This window comes from Megascapheus bottae, chromosome 4 (genome assembly GCF_031878675.1).
Source record: "Megascapheus bottae isolate mThoBot1 chromosome 4, mThoBot2.hap1, whole genome shotgun sequence".
Lineage (NCBI taxonomy): Eukaryota > Metazoa > Chordata > Mammalia > Rodentia > Geomyidae > Megascapheus > Megascapheus bottae.
This window is the reverse complement of record NC_143512.1, coordinates 50,162,430-50,185,974: the sequence shown is the minus strand read 5'-3', so window position 1 is coordinate 50,185,974 and position 23,545 is coordinate 50,162,430. Positions and strand designations below refer to the sequence as shown.

Here is a 23,545-nt window from a genome sequence, read left to right as displayed (position 1 = left end):
GACTACATGACCATAGTTACTAGACCATGCAACTACCAACTAGGTTCTTTCTTCCCCACAGTTGTTTGAAGATTGGTTTTTGTTTGTTTGTTTTTTTATTAAAAGATTTGGACACTGATTTTTTTTCTTGATTCATTTTAATATACATATTACATATGCAGATAGACGTATATTTATCCTTTAAAAACAAAGAAACTGATGGACCAGTTAAGTAACACCTTTAATAAGGTTTTTTTTTTTTAACAGTAAGAAGTATCTGTGTATTACCATCTCACATTAGAGATTTCAACAGAAGAATTCCAAAGTGCTAAAGATGCTGGAAGGTGTCCTATACAGTCCAATTTCATGTAATTCCATAAAAAGTGCTATCTGCATATGACAAAAAGAAATAACTACAATCAGGGCTGAACTAATCCACCAAAACCATGACTATTAAAACATTTTATTGGCACTGATTTCAAATGCCAAGTTTAACAAACAAGTATTTAAGAATGAAATTTCTATATGCAATCATTGGCACATAAATTTAAGAACAAAATTAAAATTAAGCTGAGAGTTTGTAAGTCATAGATACATATCGATCTATATAATGTATCAATATGTCTATAGAATATTATCCCATCATAGATTTATGTCTATATAGTTATATTTATATCTCCAAGTTCTTGCCAATGACCTTGAGTACCCAAGTATTGAGTCACTGCTCTTGTACTGTTAGGATCTAATATCCACATACTAAGGAGATCATGAGTCTTTTGTTCCTTTGGTCTTGACTTATCTTACTCTATATGATTTGCTCTAGTTCCTTCCACTTCCCAGTGAATGCCATTATTTTATCTTGTCTGTTGGCTATGTAGAATTCCATTGTATATATATATACCACATTTTTTATAGCCATTCATCCATAGTAGGGCATCTGGGTTGTTTTCATCCCTTGGCTATTGTGAATAGTGCAGCAATAAACTTGGCTGAGCAGGTGTCCTTATCATATCCTGGGTTATGATGCTCAGGACAGATGCCCAGGAATGGTATGGCTGGGTCATAGGGAAGGACCTCCAAACTGCCATCCAGAGTGATTGTACTAGTTTACATTCTCACCAGCAGTGCAGTAGGGTTCCTCTTTCTCCACATCCTCACCAGCATTTGTCGTTGTCTGAGTTCAGAATATTAGCCATTCTGATTCGGGTAAAGTGGTATGTTAGAGTTGTTTTTATTTGCATTTCCTTTATGACCATCGATGATGGGCATTTTCTCATATGTTCCTTTGCCATTTTTACCTCTTCTTTTGACAAGTCTCTCTTTAGTTCCATTTGCCCATTTAGTGATTGGTTTGTTGGGTTTAGGGGGGATTAGTTTCTTGAGTTCCCTGTAGATATTGGCTATTAAGCATTTGTCTGATGTATTATTAGTAAATATCTTTTCCCAGTTGGTTGGCTGTCTTTCTACTTTAGTAGCAATGGCTTTGTCTGTGTAGAAACTTTTAATTTTTAGGTAGTCCCATTTGTCGAGTCTCTTTTCAATCTGTTGTGACCCTGTGACTCTGTTCAAGATTTTGCTGAAGATTGGTTTTTAACCCTGGGATGGTATTATGTATAGATGTATGATGGAAAAACAAGTTATCTTTCTTTTCAGAATCTCAGTTTCTGTTTACCTCCTCTGTTCTATGAATTACATAGTCTCATAAGAATACCTTCTCTGGGGACTGGGAGTTTGGCCAAGTGGTAAAGTGCTTGCCTGGCAAGCATGAAAACCTGGGTTCGATTCCTCAGTACCACATATCTAGAAAAAGCTGAAAGTGGTGCTGTGGCTCAAGTGGAAGAGCTATGGCCTTGAAAAAAATCCAAAGACAATGCTCAGGCCCTGAGTTCAAGCCCTAGGACTGGCAAAAAAAAAAAACAACAAAAAAAGAATGCCTCCTCTGTTGTTCTATGAATTTTACATAGTTTCGTAAGAATATAGGTATAGACTTTCAGAAAGTTTATATGAGAAACATGTATTTAGTTACATAGTTACATAGCTAACTTGGCTTTCAGCTTCCACTTTGTGTTTATTTGAACAGTTCATGTCATCCAAATAAAGCTAATCTTTTTGGTTCTGCTGAATTGTTATTGTAGTCTCACTTGAGAATGAATTAGAACAAAGGATAAAAACTATTTTCTTTACCAAAGTAGTATATTAAGATTTTTTTTTTTGGTTAGTCTTGGGGCTTGAATTCTGGGCCTGGTAGCTGTCCCTGAGCTTTTCAGATCAGGGTTAGCACTCTACCACTTTAGCCACAGTGCCACTTCTGGTTTTGTGGGGGTTAATTGGCGATAAGAGTCTCATGGACTTTATTGGCCGGTGCTGGCTTTGAACCACAATCCTCAGATCTCATCCTCCTGAGTAGTTAGAATTACCACTGTCAGCCTGGCTGAAAATTAGTGTTTGAATCATGGGGAACGGAAGTGAAGGATATCCAAGTCCACTGTAGAAATGAGCCTGATCCAATTTCTGGCATCAGCACCTGCATTTAGCTGTAACTTTAAAGTAATTTAAGTAGAAGTGCCCTCCACCTGTACTTGATACAAAGTATTAAAATGAAAAATTCCCTTGCCATAGTTTGTTGGTTAGGAAGCTATGACTAATATATTGTTGAAATCTCCTGTTCTAAATTGGGAACCCATGGGGCTTGTTCCGTCCGTGTGATTCACTAGACAATATTCATTTCTTGTCTTGGTATAACCAGCATTGACTGAATTGGAAGCTGTGTTTCTATTATCTCTACTAATGGTGGAGCGCAGTGGTGCAGATAATCAAAATAAAATGATTTGTATTTGTATTGAAGGTCTTTGTGCCACCAGGGACAAGTTACTCATAGTCTTGTAGTGTCATTTGGAGCACAAAATATATTGGTACGTATTTAATAGTGATCTGATGGTAGTGTTATTTAGATTATTGCATGCCATATATCTCCAGACATGGGGGAAAGAAGCTTGTGTTCCTAAAATATCATTTTTACAGAAAGATACAAAGTGTGCACCTCTTTCTAATCTGTGTCTCCCATTTGGAACATAGAGACATTCCTGTTCTCAGTGATGCACAGGACTGGTTTTGCTGCTATACTTGTATTTACTTAAAACATGAATTATTTTTAAAATTGCAGCTGCATGTTAATGTCTCATCTTGAGGAACCAAAAGTAACAGAAGATGAAGAACCACCCACAGAACAAGATAAGAGGAAAAAGATGGTAAGTTACAAAACCATCGTCTAAAAATTAAAATCTTTTATCACCATTATTCTTTTATAAATTTGACAGTTTCCATTGATCTGTCTGTATCAACACATATTTCCATGCATACATTTATCCATGCTTACTGGAATTTTGAAACTTGGAATGTACTCTAAAATAGGTAAGTTAATGTTCCTAGAACAGAAAGTGGACTTGAAATAATAGCTGCTTGTCTTAGAAAAACTGAAGCCTTACTTTAACTTAATAAAAATAAAACTCTCGAGCTTTTAAAATGTTTGATCTTCTGATTTGCGGAAATTACTTTCATTCTTTACTGGTTTTTTGGATCTCTGAAGTGGACTTTTCCTGGTCTAAATCCTACTACAAAAATATCCTTAAATAAACAGCTAGCTTGTTTTGAAAGCCATTCATTTGTACTAGATGAATCATAATTTAAAAAAATAGGAAACATTAAAATATATTGCGTTTACAAATTATTTAAAGCCTTTGTTTAATACTTAGTTTGACCAAAGTATACTAAAATATACCAAAGTAAGTACTACTTACTTTAATATAAAGTAGTACTTACTTTGGTATATTTTAGAATTTCTTGCCTGTGTTATGACTTCCTTTCTTGTTTGTAAATGAAAACAGCAATAGAACCTACCTCATAAGTAAAATTCATAAATGAATACATAAAATGCTTTTGGAATAACAGTAGACACTAATTGCTATCTGCTTTTCTCATTGTTTTTCTTTGGTCAATATATTCAATCCTTGAATCACTTAATATACTAACCCTCGACATATAGCTAATATTAATGACTCTAATAGCCTTTTTTTTTCTTTTGGGGGGGTAGATAGAGTGCTACTGGGGTTTGAACTCAGGTCTTCAAGTTTGTCAGCTTGATTAGCCAGCATGCTATCACTTGAGTCATGCTTTCTGGCCTGACGTTTTGCTGGTTAGTTGAAAATAGAATATCCTAAACTTTTTTGCCTGTGCTAACTTCTAACCATGATCTTAGCCTCCTGAGTAACTAGGACTACAGGTATGATCCATCAGTGCCAGCCTCTCATATCTTTTCAAGTATGTTTAATTAATTAAATAATTTATTATTTATTTATTTTCTGGGGGACTGAACTCAGGGCTGAACTTGGGCTTTCCTCAAGGCTAGTGCTCAACCACTTGAGCCATAGCACTATTTCTAGCTTTTCTATGTATTTGGTACCAAGAAATCAAACCAGGGTCTTCATGCATGCTAGGTAACCACTCTGCCTCTAGGCCGAACACCCAGCCCCTTATTTTATTTTTGTTTCTATGCTAGCTATCATCTCTCTAGTATGGAGGAAATCATTCTTTTTCCCCAAAGATGGGGGAGGGGGAACATTTTCTTAAATAAATTTTTTTTTTGTTACTGGTGTGGTACAGAGGGGTTACTATCTCTTAAATCAGATAATGAGTATGTTTCATTTGGAGACAGTGTCACCTCTTCCTTCCCTTTCCCCCACTTTCTTCTTCCATTCCCTGCCCACAAGTTGCATAGCTCATTTTCTACATAATGTTTGGGAAATAGCAAGATTGCATTTTTATAAATTGTATTTTAATTGTTCAGAGGAGTTGCACCTTTGAAGAGGGGCATTAGGAGATCAAATTCTATTCCTGTTTGTGCTGTTATCTGTGACCTTGAGCAAGCCACATTGTCTTCATAGAGCTGTTAAATGAGAGAAAAAATGGATTAATGGATTTCCAGAGTCTGTGACCTAAACTTTTAATCTTTTTCAAAGTCCTGAATTCCATTTTTATTATTTTCCAATGAATAATGTTCATAGTATACTTCCAGAAGATTCTCTCCATTGAAATGAGACTTGTTAATATTGTATTCTAAATTCATGGCAAGCGTAGTTTCCTTATGTGCATTTTCTTAACTTAGTAAGATTCCCTCTCACAAAACCAAGAGCTGTAGATGTAGTTCAGTGATAGAACATTTGCCTACCATGTGCAAGGTTCAGCATCACAAAAGAGGAAGAAAAGGTGTCAAATTTATCCCCAAATCCTAGAAATATCCTGTTGCAATGGTTAATTTTAACTATTAAAAACTGCAGTTTTGCAAGTGACATTAACACAGTTTAAGATATGAAATAATGAAATAGTCCAACTGATATGCAGTAAAGACATAAATGGATAACCAGGCATTCTCCTGTGGCAGGAGTTCTTCCTGTGATAGAACAAAAATGTTGACCACAGAAGATAAGACTTGTTACACCAGGTGAATTCATAGTAATCAAGACAGTCATGCCGGGAATGTGGCTTAGTGGTAAGGTGCTTGCCTAGCATTCCCTGGTACCACATACATAGGAAAAGCTGAAAGTGCTACTATGGCTCAAGGGTAGAGTGCTAGCCTTGAGAAAGCCCAAGGGACAGTGCACAGGCCCTGAGTTCAAGCCACAGGACTGGCAAAAAAAAAAAAAAAAAAAAAAGACACTGGAAGAGAAAAATCTATTACAAATGTCTTTGGAACTAAATAAAGTTATGACTGAGGTTTTTTTTTGGTTTGTTTTTAATTGAGAATTCAAATTAATTGCTTGGTGGCATCAGTGTCCTTACTGAGTATTGCAAAGCAAGGAAACTCAGTGTTGTTCCTTACTACTTGAATTGTTACTAAAAAACCTTAATCCCAGAGTCTAGTAACCCTGCTGCTATTCACTTGGAAACTTTGGCAATGTGGTATTTGCTGATTGTAAATAAAGTCAGATCTATAGAGGAAGAATCTGGCCAATGGGGAAATTTACCAGAACATTTTGTGGCAGTTTTCGATATTTTCATTCCTGCTTTTTCTCAATAAACTACCAATAATACTGTGGGGTTTTTTTTTTCTAAGAGGCCTGTTTTTCAGTGTAGGCAAAATTGAATATCCCTTTTTAAGGAATTATACTATATATAAAAATAAAAGTTACCATTTCGAAGAATATTTTAGCCAGCCTGTTGTTAATTTTGAAACCACAAACGATTATATGATATTAAATACCCTTTCCTCAAAAAAACTTTTGCTAATATATATATTATATAATAAAACATATTCTTCCTAAGGAGATTCCCGGGCAGTTGTGTCGAGTGCTTTTTAACATGTTTTGTGCCTTTTACGATTTTATTTAGCTTAAAGGGATGAGCTATTGGCCCATGAGAAACTAGGCTAATCAAAACCCTAATCAGGCCCTGTGTTCAAAAGGCCATAGAAAACTGAGGCTAATCATTTAGTCAATTCAATGAGATCTTCTGCCCTGAGATTATTTTAGAATCCTTTTAAAGGAATGGGGGGCAGAAGCAGTGTTGGGGAAGAGATTGCAAAGCTGCACATGGAGGAATTGGTTTTGCTCGTCTAATTGTCTGGCACTTCTCTGCATCCACAGCTGGCCCTAAAGGATCCTGTGCACACAGTGTCGCTGCAGCAGTTCATCTATGAGAAGCTCAAGGCACAGCAGGAGTTGCTCGGAGAGCAAGGCTTCCAGTCCCTCATGGAAACCGTGGACACCGAGATTGTCACCCAGCTGCAGGAGTTTTTGCAAGGATTCTAAGAGCACATGCCACATGGCTGTCCTGCAAGCCGAATACCCCAGCCCCCCACCTGTATGCGAGAGCCTGCTGAAGTGAAGCCGCTAAGGAGGTGAAGAAGGGAAGACCACACATTTTTTAACTACAGAGTATAAATGTAAATCCCTCATAACTGAAACCACAAACCTATTCCTTCAAAGAATTTAATTTTATATTTATAAAGGGCCCCATGTTTATTAGAGGTACATTTCATGGCAATAGCTGCTTAGTTTCCTGGTAAGAAGAAAACTGTTTGATTACCTTTAATCATGTACTTTTAACACAAGAAAGTAAAGATTAATGTCTGAGATGTTTTATGCAACAGATTGGTTAAATTTGACTGCTTTGTCCTTTTTTTCTAAACCGATGAAAACAAATTGAAAAATGACAAAGCTGTTTAAAAAGCGCAACTGAAGAAATCCATGCACCAGGCAAAAATACATACATACATAATGACAAATATACATACATCACTAAAATGTCTTGCAAGGGAGTTCTTGTCCTCTAATATAGAACACATGTTTTCTCAGACAAGTGCTTTTATTTTCTTTCTAGTACTATGATAGAGAAACTAGTAAAGGCACTTTTTTTTCTCATTTTATTTTCAGTAACTGTATTTAGTATGTGCATGTACACTGTAAGGCCCCCAGAAGTGAAGCTGTAGTATGCCAGTGGCAGGTAGGAGACCTCTGGTCCAGGCTTTGTCCTCATTCCTTTGTTATTCCCTAGTGCAGCCCTGTATGCACTGAGAATTGCTTGGCAGCCCCCAGTCTCCCATGAGCTTATGACAAGCAGTCTGCAGGGCTGTCAGGTTTCACTGACATGGGTCTTAGAGGGTCCTACAGCAACCCTTGGGCTGGCAAACACTGATATCACCAGTCTTCCTTCCTTTCTCCATCATGCAGTACCTAGTAAGGGGAAAAGGAGAAAATAGAGCCTTACTTTGTTTCACTTGCCATTTGTTGTATTTTAAAGTATTTTTAGGAAATATTTAAAAGCAAGATTGGAAAATGTCTTATCTTTCTACGGAAAGTTAGATAAAGTATGTAAGTGTGGGAACCCCACGGCCCCTTTGTAAGCTGTGGAACCCAAAATGTCGGGGGATATTTGATGTTTTCAGAAAGAGAAAGAAAATGTGGCCCAATTAAATTTTCCAAAGATACCTCACCTTTGACTGTTTTGTCTGATTATTTTTCCTGCATAATAACTGCCTAGTGAATGAGAAAAAGAGGCTTCTGTGCTCTGTTCCTGCCCTTCACTGGTAGATTTAAGCTCCCTTCATGTCTTCATTTAAAAGCTGAGTGCCCCTTTCATGCGATATGTGATATGTGCTTGCTATTGTTTAGTCCCTAGTACTGAGCTAAGAATGACATCTTCTGGTAGGCTTACTTTTATTGAAAGCATTATCTAGCTCCTTTAACATCATCAGAGATTCCCAGACATGCTCTGGTTCTTCAGTTTTAGTAAAATTACCACTCTCCTAATTTCTGACATATTTCATTATAGTGCCATAGCAAATTTATTAAAGCAGCTGCTTTGAAGAAAATGGGGGCTAAAAGTAAAAACATTATCGTAAGGGAAGAATTTGCTTCATTAAAAAAAAAAAAAATGTGTAGGACCAGGAGCATGGCCCAGTAGTAGCGTTCTCACCTAGCATGCAAGAAGCTCTGTGTCAGAAAAAGCCAGAAGTGGTGCTGTGACTCAAGTGGCAGAGTGCTAGCTTTTAGCAAAAAGTGTCCAAGATCAGTGCCCAGGCCCTGAGTTCAAGCCCCAGGATTGGCAAATTAAAAAACAATTGGAAGCTAAGCCTGCCAGATTATTACAACAATAAGCTTTGTTAAAAGCTTAGAAAAGGGCTGGGAGTTTGGCCTAGTGATAGAGTGCTTGTCTAACGTGCACGAAGACCCAGGTTCAATTCCTCAGCACCACATACATAGAAGAAAAAAGCTGGAAGTGGTGCTGTGGCTCTAGTGGTAGAGCATTAGCCTTGAGAAAGCCCAAGGTGAGAGCCTGACTAAGTCTCTCATGTCTTTGTGGGCTTAGGACTTTCATTTGTCTTAGAAACCTTAGCCTGTCCTCCTGGATAAAACAGGAAGGGGAGAAGGAGCTGGTATGTGGGGAATACCCTTGCCCCTCCTGTCTTGGGATCAGGCTTTAGTCATGGAGCAAGTTCTGGGCTTATTTCAACGGTGGTAGTGGTACTCTTCTCTTTCTCACAGAGCCCTGTGGGGATCCTTCTGTGATCTTTGTCATGAGAAACTCATGGGTTCCTGCAGAAGTTCTGCATAGAAGTGAGGGGCTTGCCTAAGACCAGGACTGTGATCCTCCACATGACCTGCCAGGCTACTTGCCAGAGCTCTCCTTATCCCACCCCCCAGTAAGTAGTGGCTGTCACAGGATTTCCCATTATGCCACAGTTTAGGAAGACAATTTGCCTTGCAAATCAGTTCCCTAATGAGTCTAAGAAAACTTGCTGATTTTCAGTCTGTCCAGTTTTTCTGGTAAGGATGTGAAAAGACTCCAAGTTCTTTGTATGTTGGAGCTAAAACAAGAAATTTAGTCTCCATATGCCCTCCTGTATATAAATATCCCAACTTGGTCATTAGTGAAGTTAAATGACTCAAAATTATTTCTCAAATAATTTGGAAGTCGCAGTGTAAAAAACATGAGAACTGACCTTCTTACGTGGCCAGTGGCCTTTTCTTGTTATTTTGTGTCCTTTAAACTCAGGCTGGTGTTGTATTATTGCTCCATATAACCTTTGCCTATTTTCCTTTTGGTTATATTTCAGGTAGGATCTCACTTTCGTGTGGGGCAAAAAAAGGAACCATGACTGTGATATTCATACCTGTTACTCCATTGTAGCTGGGAGTAGAGATATGCACCATATGACCAGCTTGTTTGTTGAGATGGAGATTTCATTAACTTTTTGTCCAGTCTGTCCTTGAATTGCTATCCTCTAATCTGTGCCTCCCAAGTAGCTGGGGTTGCAATCATCAGCCACTGGGCTCCACCTTGTTTGAATTTTGGACAGTCTTACTATCTGGTCCAGGCTTAACTTTGAACTCTAGATAGCCCAGGCTGGCCTCAAATTCTCCACCCTCTCCTGCTTCAGTTTCTCATTTCTCTACTTACTGTGTTAAGAACCAAAATCTCACAGAATTCATCTTCCTCTTAGCTACACCTAGGGGATCCTTATCCTGCCTTTGCCTTTAGTTTGGCACAGAACATTCTTGTGACATTTGAATATTTAGGTGTTAATATGTTGAAATTTTTATCCTGCAGGAGATGCTGTTAGCTGTTGGGACTTTTGAATGGTGACCAGGTCATAAGAGCAAGCTATTTTTGTTTTGCAGGTCCTGGAACGCAGGGCCTGGTCACTATCTCTGAGCTTTCTTGCTTAAGTGTAGTGTTCTACCACTTGAGCCACAGCTCCACTTCCAGCTTTTTGTGGTTAACTGGAGATAAGTCCAATGGAGTTTTCTGCCTGGGCTGGCTTCAAACTGGGATCCTCAGATCTCAGACTCTGTGTAGCTCAGATTCAGGAATGATCCACCAGCACCTGGCAAGAGGAGGGTCCTTGTGACTGGTATTAATGCCCCTAGGAAAGACACCTTAGAAGCCTTACTTGCCCGCTCTACCATATGAAGAAGAGGGCCCTTGTCAGATACCACATCTGTGATACCTTGGTGTTGGCTGCTGCAACTGTGAAAAATAAATGTCTGTTGTTTAAAGCCTTTTTATAAGCCACCCCCTTTATGGTCTTTAATTGTAGGAAATGAAAGACATAAGCCACTGGGTGGGTCTGATTATTTACATCCTGAATAATTTAACTTTACAGAGTGCAGTTTTCTCTGTATTAAAATGGCAACAATGGTTTCCTTTCCTGCTGGTTGTGAAGATCAAAAAATCATTCCACTTGCACTTGAACAAATGTTATTGAATGCCTATATCAGCCAGTGTGAAGTACAACATAGAAACATAAAAACAGACAGCACTGGTTTGCTTAGAGCTTTGTATTTTCTCAGAGAGCCATCCATCAAATCGGTCTGCAAACACAGGTAAATTGGGCCCATGACCTGGAGCTCTGAGCCTGGCTGTTGCAGATCTGACCTTAGGCAGGTAAAGTCACAGCTGTGCTCTGGAGGGAAGGGGTGAAGGAACAGGTCACATAGGTATGCCACAGAGCATACCCATCTTGTTAGAGGAGACAACACACAGGCACAGCGGCAGGTAGGATGAGGAACAGTAGAGGGCGGAGAGGGTTTTGTGTCTGGTAGAGCAAGAACAAGAACATGGCAGGCATTAGACCTCACTCTTGGAGTCTGGAAGGGCAAGTGAAGCCTAAACCACAGGATGTGGAGTGACACAAGATGGGGAAGTGACTGGAGTGCCTATGTCAGAGGAACAGTGACCAAGTGGAAGAAAGGAGTGACTGGAGAATCCCTGAAGAGATATTGATGGCAGGAAGTGAAGGATATCGAGTAGGATGAACCCATCCTTGGTGCAGCACTGCCCAGTAGTGTTGTGTCACACAGCTGGGGCCAAAGAGGTCAGGCTTAGTCAGATAGATGGGGCTACTACAAGGCTGAGGACACAAGTTGAGGACAGATAATGGACAGCGGATACAAGGCTGCAAAGTAAAGAGAAAAGGCAGCCTTGCAGGGTGAAAGCAGAGGGGACACATGTGGCTGACTGTCAGATTAAAAAGACTGACAGGTAGTGCGGCTGGGACAGAGGTGTGGAGTTCACGGAGGTGTGGACTGATCTCTGAGGATAGGGTGTGGCTGTGACTGTGTGAGGGAGACTTTTTTTTTCCCTGTCGGTTATAGGGCTTGAAATCTGGGCCCAGGTGCTGTCCCTAAGCTTTTCAGCTTAAGGCTACCACTCTACCACTTGAGCCACAGTGCTACTTCTCGTTTTCTGGTAGTTAATTGGAGATAAGAGTCTCACAGATTCTCATACGCAGACTGGCTTTGAACTGTGATCCTCATATCTCAGCCTCCTGAGTAGCTGGAATTACAGGTGTGAGCCACCCGCACCCAGCAAAGGATACTTCATTATGCTGTTATTTATCCTTCACTCCACTCTCTCTTCACAACTAGTACCCAAATGGAAGAGGAATTTTTGTGGTGGTGTTTTCTTTCCTAAGAAAAGAAACAGAGAAGAGTGCACAGCTGGTATATAAAGTGCTAGCATAATGTCTGCCTGCAGAGATGCTTCAGGAAAGCCTCATCAAGGCACCTTTAAAAAAAAAATTATTGTCGGGGTAAGGTATAGAGGAGTTACAGTTACATTCACCAGGTAGTAGATGTATTACTTCTCACCCACTGATACCCCTTCTCATGTTTTTGTCCCCATTTCCCTCCCCTACCTCCTCCCAATCATCTTGTTTCCCCCCTTCCCTTTCCTATTTCAAATAAACATATATACAATATACCAGGTAACAAAGTCAGATACAGTAACAATATGAGATTAACCAAAGGGCAACAAAGGAGAAGAGAAATAACACAGTACATTAAGAACGACAGTCACACAAGATAAAGTTCTTGTTTCCATATTCTAGAGATCCTTTCATTTTAGGACTCTCCTAGCAGAGGATTACAGTAGCTCAAAACCTAGGTACATAAGGTCATATAGGATGAGACTAAATCAAGGCCCCCTTTAACCTGGATACAGCCCTAGGCTACCTTCTGGACAGACTTCTTGAGAAACTAGGAAATGTTCTATAGGCTGCTCTCAGTTCTATAATGGGTAATGTTTGGCAAAACAGGAAATGCTTTAATTAACCTTATACTCAAAACCATTCCTTCTCGGAGGCTGTGTGTACACGTGTGTAAGCCACATCCTGACCATTGTTTGATCTGTATTTCTCCACCTTTCCAGAAGAACATCCATGTATTCTCTCACAGCTCTGGTGACTAGGTAAGTGTTAGCAGGATTTTTTCCTTCTGTGACCTGTAGGGACAGCCTTCTATGCCCTGTTCTAGATCTTCTGGTGTTTGCTGGCATTCCTTTGTGCTTCTTGTCTTGTCTCTGCCTCTAGTCACATGATGATCACTCTGGTGTCTCCTCTTTATAAAGACACTGCCAACATATTTGGGCCCAGCCTACTCCAGCATGACCTTATTTTAAGGGATGGCAGCAGCAAGGGTCCCACTTTTAAATAAGATCACATTCCAAAGTGTAGGAACTTGCAGGAGGGGCAGAGAAAGCAAATTTATAGAATTTTATAGAAGCCAATTGACGTTCACATTTTCTATTCATATTTTCCTATCAGTATGTCTGACAGCTGAAAACTGTCAAAAGGGCTAGAGTATAGTTGAAGTGAAACTGTCCAGTGAGCTCAAGGCTCTAAGTTCAAACCCAACATCACCAATAATACATCAAAATAGTCTAGGCTGGAAAAGTGGCTTAGTGGTCGAGTGCTTACCTAGCATGTATGAGGCCCTGGGTTTGATTCCTCAGTATCACATAAATAGAAAAAGCCAGAAGTGGCATGGTGGCTCATGTGGGAGAGCACTAGCCTTGAGTACTGAGAGGCTTAGGGACAGAGCCCAGGCCCTGAGTTCAAGCCTGGCAAAAAAAAAAAAAAGTCTAGGTCTACATGTGCTAAGTCAGTCAGGGTGAGTTGTTTGGCTTAGGGGTTAGACCCGGGCACTCAGGTGGTCTGTGTAAGGGCTGGGATCTGAACGGCAGGTGAACGCGGACTGCAGCGTCTGCAGCCCTCCAGCCATGGAGGTGAGTGTTCCTGACTCATCTACTGATCTTGCCTCTGCATAGTTGTTCAAAAGTATAATTCATTTCCACATTATAATGGTGTTCACTAATACCTATCTTTTGTGAGAGGGAATGTGTTGGGGATTGAACTCAGGGTCTTAAAGATTTCCGGGCATGCACTATACATACCACTTGGGCCACATCCCAGCCCTTATTTTTAAGTTCTGTTAAAGAATGACCAAGAACCAGGACTTGAGTTTCATACATCACATTGCAGTGCAGTGTTACAGAAGGGTTTGCCACCAAACCAAGAAGGTATCCTGGGGAGGAAACTCCTACATTACTGTACTTTTAAAATGTCCTTTTGTTTTCAACTAAAACTTGCGCGGAATTCAAGTCTGCCCTGAGGCATTTCTGTTCACAATTTTTATGGTGTATTACCAAAAGCATGCTGGTTTTGTAATGATTTGAATATAGAATGTCCCCCAGAGGCTCAAGTCCCCCGGCTTGGTCATCAGACAGTGGCACTGTTTCATAAAGTTCTAGGAACTTTAGGAGTTGCAGGAAGCACATCGTTAGGTACACAACTTTGAAGATTGTATCTGGTACCCAGAACTTCCTTGCTCTTTGCTTCCTGTCTTCCATATGGTAGTCAAACTCTCCCCAGGTCCCTACATCCACTGTAGGAGTGTTCTGCCTCACCATAGGTCCAGAAACACCAGTGCTAAATACATCTTTCATCCTTTAAGCTGATGTCTCAGGTATTGAGCCACAGCTAATATAACTAACAAAAGTAAATTAACACAATAACTGAGCTGAGCATGCTCCAAAATACACCTATTGCATGTTCAACAACGTGCTCCTTAACTGAGCTGCTTAGAAATGAACCTACACCTAATGTGCTTTCCTAGTAGTGTGTATAAGCTTCCCAAACAAAACACTTCCTTTGCTTAGGACACTGCTTTGGATGTAACACCCATGATTTCTCCTTACTTGATGTAAATGTTTTTCTGCTTCTTTATGGATTTATGTTCACCAAGATATGAACTCACTGCACTGGGTCACAGGACTGGATTTGGCAGAGTCTAAATAGAATGTAAAATGATTTGCAATGAGTTAAGTACACTGAATTGTAGTTGGCCAAATTTTAAATGATAATGGAATTCAGGTTGCATACAGCTGCACTGAACTTTTACTTCATTTATGATTTGGCCATCAGAACGATGTAGCTGCTGTTTCTAATGTGTTGTGAAAGAACACAACAATCAGATAGACCTGACCTTGATTTTAGGCTCCAAATCCTCATTTCTCCAAATAATACTCCCTCCCTAATCTATGCCCTGTTCTCAAGAAACCAAGTCTTTTCATTTACATGGCAAAAGGAACTTTGCAGAGTTGAATAAGGTACTGAGTCTGTGATGGAAAGAGTATCATATCCACTGTGGGTATGATACATGGGTCCTTAAAAGCAAAGAACATGGGCCAGGAGTTTGGCCTAGTGGTAGAGTGCCTGCCTAGCATTCACAAAGACCCGGGTTCAATTCCTCGGTACCACATACATAGCAAAAAGCTAGAAGTGGTGCTGAGGCTCAGGTAGTAGAGTAGCCTTGAGAAAGTCCAAGGACAGTGCTCAAGCCCTGAGCCCAAGCCTAGGACTGGAAAAAAAAAAAGCAAAGAACATTTCTCAGCTATGGTAGAGAGAAAAATAACGAAGGTAAAGTGTCATCGGGATGAGTTGTGCTGGCTCTGAAACTGATTGATGACGGGACCACAAGCCAAGGAATGCAGTCTCTATGAGCTGGAGAGACAAATGAACCAAGTTCTTCCAGACCCCCTCACCCCCCCAAGAATGCAGCCTTGTCAGTGCTTTGGTTTTAGAATATCTCATCTGCAGAACTGTAAGATATGCTTTCTTGTTTTAAGTCATTAAGTGTGTCACCATTAGTTAAACCAGCAACAGGAAAGTAAGGTACCTTCTTACTATCTGCGTGACTTTCTCAGTCTTGGTTTTCTCATCTATAAAATATGATAATATTGATTCTTGTAAAGAATATACATGGGCTAACTGGGATGAGGTATAGAAGATCTTTGTTAGAAGTCCAGGTCTGAGGAGTCTGATTATTGTCCCCTAATGCCTGGCCTGCAGTGGAAGTCTAAATGACATCAGGTGAGTATCTGAGCTGATGGTGAGATCTATGGTCTGTTCTTCCATGCACCAGCATGCATCGGCCTTGTCTTGGAACTCATTAGAATCACCAACTGATTTAGTTCATTTTTAACCAGATCTCCAGGTGATGTGTGCGTGCATGTGTGTGTGTGTGTGTGTGTGTGTGTGTGTGTGTGTGTGTGTGTGTGTGTGTGTGTGTTTGGAGATGTAAGAACCACTGAACTAGACGTTCTGTAGTACCAGAGGTCCAACAGAATAGATTGCTAGGCCCAGGATTTATGGTCCTGGGCCTTCAACATTTGTTTTGTTTTCTGTTTCCAGTTATTTTCAATATACAGAGGGTTGAGAGCCCCTGAAATAAATACTTAGAGATGCCCTTGAGTATACCTTTTCCTCTAAAGAAAACAGCTAAGCTATGGCAAGTTCTACTTAGGATCATAGTTTTACAAATTACTTAATAGAATAAACATTAAAGCAAAACAGAAAAACTCTCAATGGCCCTTAACTGTCCAATTCCCATGCAGGCTTCCTCCTGGCACCCAGCACCTGCTTCACTTAGAAGAAATCCTTAGACAACTCTCAGACTCCCTTGCCTTGAAATCTGGGCTGTTTGCTCTTTCAGAAGAGAAACCCAACTGCAATCACAACTTTCAATGATTAGATAACAGATGAGTGGTTTTAGAAAGCACTCTATTCCAGGAGTATTGCATCCTCCCCCAGTGTTGAGCACAATTATGAGAAAGCTCAGCAGTTTTAAGTAGGGCAGCCCAGCCATGTCTGCAGGTGGCCATCATCTTTGAATTGTACTTCAAGAACCAAAACTAAAGCAGCTGCTCTGCTCTCCAGGACTCCCGGCACAGAGGTTTGGGCTCTAGGCAGAATCTGCCAACTGTACACTCTTTGTTGCTCAGGAGCCCAAACAGATGAAGGCTCTGGAGGGAAGTCTACATTGAGGATGGGAAGCTGAGTGCCCACAGGGTAGAGAGCAGGAAGGGGAGGCAGGGATGAAATTCCTGAGCCTCAGGCAACTTTGAGACATTTGCAGCCTACCGAAAAATATACCAATGCGGCCATTCAGGGTTCAAAAAGCATGTGTGTTTATGGTAAGGCCTGATAAGTAGAAAGATGGATCCCCTGGCGGCCATAGTCCACCCATCTCTTGTTTGTCCCCTTTGCAGTTCTCAGATTATCTAAGATGCCACCTCCTCACGTAAGGAGAGCATCTTAACAATTCAGGTGCTTTCTTGCCTTTCTGGTCAGGATGTTCTGTTATACTTATATCCACAAACGTTATATGGCACCCAGGGAAGAGGGCTTTCAGGGTTCCTGAGCTGTGATGTTTTTCCTGGTCAGACTGTTTTTTCCTGGACAACTTATCTCCTGAGGCTGTCTGTAGATCTGGCCTTCTCTTTATCCTTCCTGCCCATTTGTGAGTGACGGGTCTGCCTAGCCTGACTTGCTGTGGAAGCCTTCTATCTCAGCAGACTCATATGAGTATAGAAAGCCTTTGCTCAGGTAAACCAGGCTCTTTCTAGGTGGCTATGATTCCTGTGGATTTACCAGGACAGCTTCTTGGTGGAGCTAGAGCCTCACAGGTTCTGCTCAGAAGATTCAGAATCGGAAAACACACACACAAAAAAACAAAAAACCACCCAAAACAACAAAGAAAACACCTTGCAAAGCCAAATTTCTGAAAAGTACGTTTGGTAACATTTCTGGACTCAAATCATAGGGTGTTACTGCCCTCACCTCTTCGACCGAACACCTGACAGGAACAGCATAAAGGAGGAAAGACTTACTTGGCTCTAGTTCATAGCATGTGGCCCCATGTGCTTAGGAAGAAAATCATTGCAGCAAGAGTTTGTGAGGTTTTACCTGATGGCAGACAGGAAGCAAAATGTAGGGACAAGATATCCGTAGAGAGCTCCTTCCTCTCCTTCAGCCCAATCTCCCACCCTATTTTTCACTAACTCCCAAGAATATAATCCTATTATGAATCCAACAATGTATGAAGTCATTGATTAAGTGAGAGGCACTCATGATCTGAGTCTCTGGGAATATTCTCCCAGACACCCAGAGATGGGCTCTCATTATTCCTTACCATCTTTCAATCCTGTCAAGTTGACAAAGAAAATCAATCATCACAGATGGTTTCCCTGAGCTTTCCAGGCCTCTGTCCTGTTAAGAAGACTGCTTAAGTTTTCAGGAAAGCCTCATAGGGGTACAGTAGAAATGGATGAATACGTTATAGCTAGGGCACTTGAACTCACTGTGGACAGTAGTACCTAATCTCTAGAGATGAGTCTTGTTCAGCCAGTGATCAGGCTGGCACTTAGGTTTCAGAAATTACTCTAAGGGCCTTATATGTGTTAGCTAGCTTTTCATAAGATCACACTCCCCTAAAGAGAAGAATTTGTAATACTGGAGATGAAATGCCTTTTTCTTGGTTAATACTTCAAATGGTACGAAGCAGTTTCATGCTGTCTTGTTCACATGGCTGATCATGAGTTAAAGTATGTGTGCCCCAACCAGGAGTGGATGAAAGCATGGAGCAGACCAGAGAAACCATCCCACCTGCTGGCCTTCCCAGGACAAGGGCTGCCTCTACAGCTTCTGCTGGTGATAGGCAGGAAAGGCAACCAGGGTACTGGAGAAATCAGAGTTCAAGTACCTGGGAGAGAGGCCACCTCCCCAGGGTCAGGGGTACAGTGGCCTCTGGAAGCAAGTCTGGTTAACTGCCTCTCATCTGAAGTCACATGACAGTAAGCTAGAACCAGCTGCTTATGTAGATGAACTCTTGCTTTCCAAAGCAGCTGAGGTTTGAACTCAGGACTTTCTGCTTACTAAGCAAGTACATGGCTACAGTTGAGCCATACCTCCAGTACTTTTTGTACAGGAAAATTTTGAGGTAGTCTTACCTCTTATCCTGGAAGCATATCCAGACTATGAACCACCTCTTTTTTTTTTTTTTTGCCAGTCCTGGTCTTGGGCTCAGGGTTTGAGCACAGTCCTTGGACTTTCTCAAGGCTAGCACTCTACCACTTGAGCCTCAGCACCATTTCTGGCTTTTTTCTATGTATGTGGTACAGAGGAATCGAACCCAGGTCTTCGTGAATGCTAGGCAAGCACTCTACCACTAGGCCAAACTCCCGGCCCTGAACCACCTATTTTAAGATTCCCCTTGTAGCTATAATCAAAGATGTATGCCATCATACCCAATTTCTTTTGTTGAGATAAAGTCTTAAAGACATTTCAATTAGGTCTGGCCCGGAACTGTGTTCCTTCTAATCACAGATGCCCAAAAAGGGAGGATGAGTCACCAGTACCTAGCTTCTTTTGTTCTTACTCTTTTCTTTTTTCTTTTTATGTGGTACTGAGGAATTGAACCCAGGGCTTCAAGCATGCTATGTAAGCATTCTACCTCTAACCCACATTTCTTTGATTCTTATTGGGCTTAACACCCAACTCTGAACCAATCACTGTGGCCAAAAGACTGGTATTCAAATGGACTAGGCAGGTCTGAGTCACATGCCCAACTTTGGAACTGGCCATAGATTCCTAAGTGTGTAATCTGAGTATAGAGGAGGAGAGGGTTAGATGATTGCTACATGGTGAGGACAATAATAAATGAAGTAAAAGGGATTCTTTATCCTGAAGCTATAGAGTAGTTGAAAAAAACGAGATTTGGTCTTTGGAATGTAAGCCCAAGTGGTTATTAGTATCACAGAGAATTATGTCTGCAGCAGCTTTCTCAGTGGATCCATCAATCTTTGCCATGTTTACTTTACTCGCTTTTTTTTTTTTTGGCCAGTCCTGGGGTTTGAATTTGGGGCCTGGGCACTGTCCCTGAGCTCCTTTTGCTCAAGGGTAGCACTCTACCACTTAAGCCATAGCACCACTTCTGGCTCTTCCTGTTTATGTGGTACTGAAGAATTGAACCTATGCATGCTAGGCAAGCACACTACCACTAAGCCACATTCCCAGCCCATAAGTTTGTTTATTTTAAGCCTATTTGTTGCTGTCTACCTTACATACGCTAGACTCCAACTTCATTCTGCATTTGAATTGATAAGACATTAGCTTTACTAGCTTGCATTTTTTTTTTTTTTTGCTGTGGGATTTGGTAGGGTCTCCCTTCCTCTTCTGCATTGTCTCATGAGGAAGCTGATCTCCAGTGAACCCATCCCATCCAGCCATTACTTTAGGAAGCAACTCAGGATGTTACCTCTCCTCTCCCATCTGGGTCTGTAGATTTTGTAGATAAACTTCTATGATCCATGACTAAGGTGGGTGACAGAAACTCTTGTCTTTAATTCATAAATCCTCTTACATGGGCTTTCCGTGGGGGGCGAGCATTTTTATGTAGGATTAAAGATTTAGTGAATCACTTCTGTGGAAGTCCAAATAGGAGATAGTCAATGGTGGGCATCCAATACCAGGCCAAGTATATGGACTCCTTGTCTTGTTGACAGTGGAGAGGCATTGAATATGTTTAAGCACAGGGAGCACACTGCTTATGAACACATAGTAAATACCAAGCCCTTTACTATCTACATGTCCCTACATAAACCATCTTATTTCATGGCCACATTATCTTGGAAGAAGAGTCCCCCCTTTAAGTTGGCAATTACTCATCTAAATTCTTGTCATTCTTGGCAGAAATCCTCACAAATACCAAGGATATCCAGAGAAATGACCAACTACCAATCTAACTTAATACACTTGGCAACTGGTGTGTTGGCATTTTGTTTTTCAGAGTGAAAGCTTGACAGAGTGCTCATCTTTCCACTCATTGGCAGAGTGACTGAGGAAGACAGGAAGTTGGAATAACAGTGAAAAGGAAATGATGCAGTTCCCTCTGCAGTCAGTCATTTCCCCTCTGTGCCTCTTGCTTTCCCAGATCGTTCAGATCTCCACCTCTGCATTTCCTTCCTTTCTCTTGGCTGGCAGTCTTACCACCCTGCCATTGATTGTTTGCCTCATGTCCTTTATATCCGCTCTCCTCCAGTTGGCTTTCCTCCCTTTCCTGGCCTTTCCCCCACAGAATGGTTCCTTAAACTTGCTGGAGGAAAGCCCCCTGCCCTCTGTCTGTTTACATCACTTTATCTGTCTGTCCTCAGTCTTAGAGGCTTCTGACTAGTGTCTCCCTTGTTTATTCCAGTTCTTGTCCTCTTGTCTGTTTTGACTGATTAGCTTTCTAGTGGAATATCACTTCCCTTCTGCTTATCTAGCCTTGTCCAGCTTTCATTTCCGTCAAGAACAGCAGTCTGTGGACCAGAAAGACATACTTGGTTTTTTTTTTCCTCTGATTTATCTTTTGTGTCTTTCTGTGTTTGTGATTCAGCTCTTCTATCCTCTAGCTATGTGAATCTGCAAGCTTCCTTTACCTCCCAATATTGCAGTGTCCCTCTCTGTAACCTGTGGTGCTGTAGTTATTTCTCCTATAGGATTCTTAGGAAGATTTGATGAGTCCTTTAATATATGGAACAGGTTTGGGAAATTGCCTGGCACCTAGTAGTTATCTGGTATGTAGCTCTTGTGATGGTGTTGATGGTGGTATTTTATTCTTCTGACACATCTCTTCAGAGGAGTTCCTTAAAAACAGCAGATGCAGAGGCAGATTTGGTGGACAGAGAAAGGTGTGGGTGACTGGGTGGGAGGACTGAGCACATGCCCCATGTCAGCTTAGGTTCTGATTCCTTTCATGGATGTGAGAGGGAAGCTGCCTGTCCTTCAAAGCAAGGAGCAGACAGTGTTTTTGCTTAGTGGATAAGTGATTACATGAAGAATAAAGTCATTTGGGTAAACATGGACTTGGTTGAAATTTCTTTTAAAACACAATGAAACAAAAACAAGCAATGCTCAGTAGGATTGGCACTCCATCTGTTTTGTTCCTTTCTGATGCTCCATCAAGTTTCCTAAATGCAATTCAGCTTTGAGAACATCTGGAATCAGCCAAGCATGTATTTTAAGCATTGACATTATAATCTGTATTTCTTGCTGCTTAGTTATGCCTGTCAGCTATTCATCGACCCTCAAAGATGAGGTTAGCCAGTGAGTTCCATTCAGATAGGGTTGTACCTCAGAGTGTATTGAGCATCCTGTGGGAACATTGTGTATGTGCACCTTATCTTTTTCCCAATTACAATGGTAATAATGTTCATCACGGAAAGATTGTAAAATAAAGGGTGCAGAAAAGCAGTGACAGTCATAATTCACTTCCCACAAATAGTAGCTCATAATATGTAATATGTATGTGTGAAGAGCAAAATAAATATGCCCACATTTATATTATATGTTATATGATGTATTATATACATGTGTGCATATATGTGTGTATATATATGTGAACATTCATATGCATATATTACTTACTACCTTAAAAAATAAAGCTAGGATCATATTGAATATACCTTTAGAACAGGTTTTGGTAATATATCCTGAACTTTTTTTCTATCCTTTATTTGTATGAATATAATATTTGAAAACATCCTTAATATTGGTGGGTGGATCTTCTGTCACTTGAGCTCCTCCAGGAAGCACTGTGAGAGGATTGAGTGTCTGTGAGACATTGAGGGATGACGGAAATTCCTGTGAAGGACAAAGAGGGGGCGGGGGGGAGGGCAGAGTCCTTTCTCAGGATGCTGTGAATGGAGAGAGAGAAGGGGGTGGGGACAGGAGGAATGATGCTGACAGGGTCTTGCCAAGGCGAATGGTGACAAAGGTGAACCACTGGACAGTTCTGGTGTTAGACAACAACGGTATGGCTCTGGGGCCCTACATGCCAGATCATTGACTGGAAGCAGCAAGGGAAACACATAATCCTACCGTGAACAGTGTGGTAGTTCTGCCGAGAAGCCACGAGAGCCTACTACTAGTTGACTATGTTTCCTCAGCAGGTTCTGAGGAAGGAAACCTTATGGCACAACAACCTGGCCATCCCAGATATATCATAAATTGTTAGCTTTATTGTTATCTACTTGGGCCATTTTCATTTTTCCTGTTATATATTATAAAATAAATTAACATATGTCTTTGTATTCCTCTCTAATAACTTCTTTAGAGTAGGTCAATCCATAGACTTATGTGTATTGAACATGGTGTACTGTTTTTCCCAGGCTACTTTTCAAAATTCAATTTAAAAAATGAAAAAGAATCAATTAATTCCCAGAAGTGGAGCTGTGGCTTAAAGTGATAGAATGTGCTAGCCTTGAGCTTGGGAGCACCGTAGCTCAGGGACGGCATGCAAGCCTCAAGTTCAAGCCCCATGACTAATAAAAAAAAAATAAAGTAGATCTGTTCTAAGTTGATAGAGCATTCGATGTTCAAAAGATAGTATAAAAAATTAAGCTATGTCATTAATAAGTTTGTATAGTGATTATATAACAATAGTAATTTTGACACAGTAAGAAAATGTATTATTAAAATTGACCTTACCAATTTATCTGAAAAATGTATTACGTGGCTCTCATGTTGAGCTTGCATTCTATTTCTGCTGTATCACAAAGGTCTAGATGACAAATGTTGGTCTAGAGTCTAGAAGGGAAAAAATGACAGCTGTCCTGAGGACAGAGAGCTCTCATTAAGTTCCTGGGGACAGAGATCCAGGCTTTGCATCAATGTTCTAGAGATAGGATGAAGTTTACCAGTTCCCTGTAATCTTCCAGCTGAGGAGCCCTCAGAGCCGAAGTTTAGCTCCTTTGTTTTGTACATGGAGAAACTAAGGCCCAGCGTCTTGTCACATGTTTTATCACAACTGGTTTATGGCAGAAAACTAAATGGAGCAGTGACTCCAAATACATTTTAAAATCAGAATTACTTTTTCTTCTCCATAAATATGTGATAGTTAAGCATGCATAT

General features: G+C 40.7%; 1 protein-coding gene across 5 annotated transcripts in view; it reads left to right on the top strand.

Annotated features, from left to right (window-relative positions):
* Ipo11 (importin 11) overlaps positions 1-7,965 on the top strand; it is a 121,588-nt gene extending 113,623 nt beyond the window's left edge. For all 5 annotated transcript variants that reach the window (XM_090331881.1, XM_090331878.1, XM_090331880.1 and 2 more), the window contains 2 exons: positions 3,143-3,227; positions 6,618-7,965. In XM_090331881.1, the coding sequence (XP_090188007.1) occupies positions 3,143-3,227; positions 6,618-6,782 (250 nt within the window). In that variant the 3' untranslated portion in view covers positions 6,783-7,965. The remainder of the gene's footprint in view (positions 1-3,142; positions 3,228-6,617) is intronic.
* Positions 7,966-23,545: the final 15,580 nt, after the last annotated feature.